Source organism: Nothoprocta perdicaria, unplaced genomic scaffold (assembly GCF_003342845.1).
Source record: "Nothoprocta perdicaria isolate Ctin4 unplaced genomic scaffold, notPer1 scaffold_410, whole genome shotgun sequence".
Lineage (NCBI taxonomy): Eukaryota > Metazoa > Chordata > Aves > Tinamiformes > Tinamidae > Nothoprocta > Nothoprocta perdicaria.
Genome location: NW_020455656.1, coordinates 8,899 through 10,807, shown reverse-complemented (window position 1 = coordinate 10,807; position 1,909 = coordinate 8,899). Strand labels below are relative to the sequence as shown.

The following is a 1,909-nucleotide window of genomic DNA, read 5'->3' as shown; positions in this document are numbered from 1 at the left end:
CGTGACTGGAAGAGGAGCAGCCCTTTACAGCATGGAGCAGTTGCTGTGAGTGACTTTGGTAGCTTGTGTGCCCAGAGGCTGCCTTAGTCTGTAGTCCCCTAGCTCTGTAGCACTTGAAGAGCCAGAAATCTGTTTCTAGCAAGCTGTGAGTATCAGTGTTTCTTGAGTTGTCCTCAGATAAACTCTCTCTGTTTAGAGGCTGAAGTCAAGCAGTGGCTGGAGGAGTTAGAAGAGGAGTGTTTGCTCTAGAGCAGAGGAGCACAGGAATTAATTGGATCCAGTCTCTTACATTTAAACCTTTGCATGCCAAGCTGAGAATGCTTAAGCCAGTGCTGTAGCAGATTCTGTCTGTGGCACAGTACTTTACATGGGCAGCCCTAATGCCCTGGCACTCTCAAACTTTGCAAGTTGAGTAAGAAAAGCTTGAGGGTCATGTTGAAGCTCTTTCCTCCAGGAGAGGGAATTTCTCAGCAGGACAAATGGGAAGATTTTCCTAGCCCCCCTCCACTCCTGTTCTCTCTGCTAGCCTCTGCAACATCTTACATGCTCCACTTTTACTGGCCTTGTTTTTCTTCTTGTGAATTCATAAATCCACACTTTTCATTTGTAACCAATTCAGTGGAGCTGCTGCTTAGGCAGAGTGGTTGTCCCTGGAAAACCAGGAGGGCCAACGCAAGGGGATAAACGAGGGGGTAGTAAGCTGATTTTGGTAGTAAGTAAGGCAGTGAGGTAGCCCAGGTAGTAAAAGCTGACGTTTTTAAGCAATGCAAGAGTTATTTCTCTGCAGGATCATCCAGGGGGAGCTCAGCCTCTGCAGAGCTCGTAGTCCAGCAGATATTTCTGAGCACCTTCTCCAGGGGAAGTCTTGCTGTCCATGCTGAAGGCATTGAGCTCACATGCTTTTATTCCATCTGGCTCAGCACATGGTATTGTAGGAAAGGTTTTGCGCTTTTTAATGGAAATCTCCTCCCTGCCGCTCCAAGTCGAGCAATTATCCCTTTAACACTTCCAACTCCCTACATTCACTTTTTTTTTCCACCCAAAGCTCTCTGCAAAGAAGTAGTTGCAGGAACCAGCTGTCTTCCTAGTGCTGACAGGAGGCTGCGTTCGAACGCTGAGGTTTTTTCCATGCATTACAGTGCTTGGAACTGGGAAATTTGAAGAGGGCCGAGCTGATTTTTGAGAGCTTGGAAAATGAAGCTGTGCAAAAAGAGGGTTTAGGACTGCCCTGATCCTGCAGTGGTGAGCATGGGATCCGGAGGGAACTAGGAAGAGCATGTGATGCCTGTCCTGCTATCACAGCCCCTTTGACTAAGCTGTGAAAATAAACCTAAAAACTGCCAGAGGAAGAGGGAGAGCTTTGTTTGGCTCTGAACTCAGGATGAGAGGGTGCCTTGTGGCCTGGCTGCTCCTGTGGTGCTGTTAACCAGTGTGTTGTACACCGGAGGCCAGTCCCTGTCCTGCAGCTTGCTCCAGGAGGAGGATCCCAGTGTCCAGCTGTGTGTTCATTGCTCCAGGCCTCTCCCCATCTTCCTTTTCTGCCCCTATAGAGAGGGCTGAGCTGGGGAGAGCAGAGCTCAGCAGCAGCCCTAGAGCTCTGGCAACTGATGTGGGTTTCCTGCTGCTTCACCTTCTTCCTGCCCTCTCCTGCTGCTGTGCCCTCTGCGTGCCAGGCCCTACCCTACCCTGCCCTGACCCTGCTTGCATCTCTGCCGCCTGGCCAGAAGGCTCTTTAATTGCCGGTTTCTATGTCAACAGCTATGGAAACCTTTTTTAAGAGGCACTTCCAGCGGAAGGGCTCCCGGCGCGGCAGCAGCGCGGTGGCGGTGCCCACGGGCAAAGGCAGGCGGCGCTCCCAGGCGGGGCTGCCCTCGGCCTGGCTGGCGCGGCGCCGCAGGCCGGCCCCGCC

The 1,909-nt window shown here is 52.0% G+C and overlaps 1 protein-coding gene across 1 annotated transcript in view; it reads left to right on the top strand.

The window, feature by feature from the left end:
• Nucleotides 1-1,760: 1,760 nt before the first annotated feature.
• Nucleotides 1,761-1,909, top strand: part of LOC112952896 (diacylglycerol kinase zeta-like) — a gene marked incomplete at its 3' end in the record, with an annotated part of 8,862 nt that continues 8,713 nt past the window's right edge. Inside the window, exon 1 of the mRNA XM_026045847.1 lies at nt 1,761-1,897. Coding sequence (XP_025901632.1) covers nt 1,761-1,897 — 137 coding nt within the window. The remainder of the gene's footprint in view (nt 1,898-1,909) is intronic.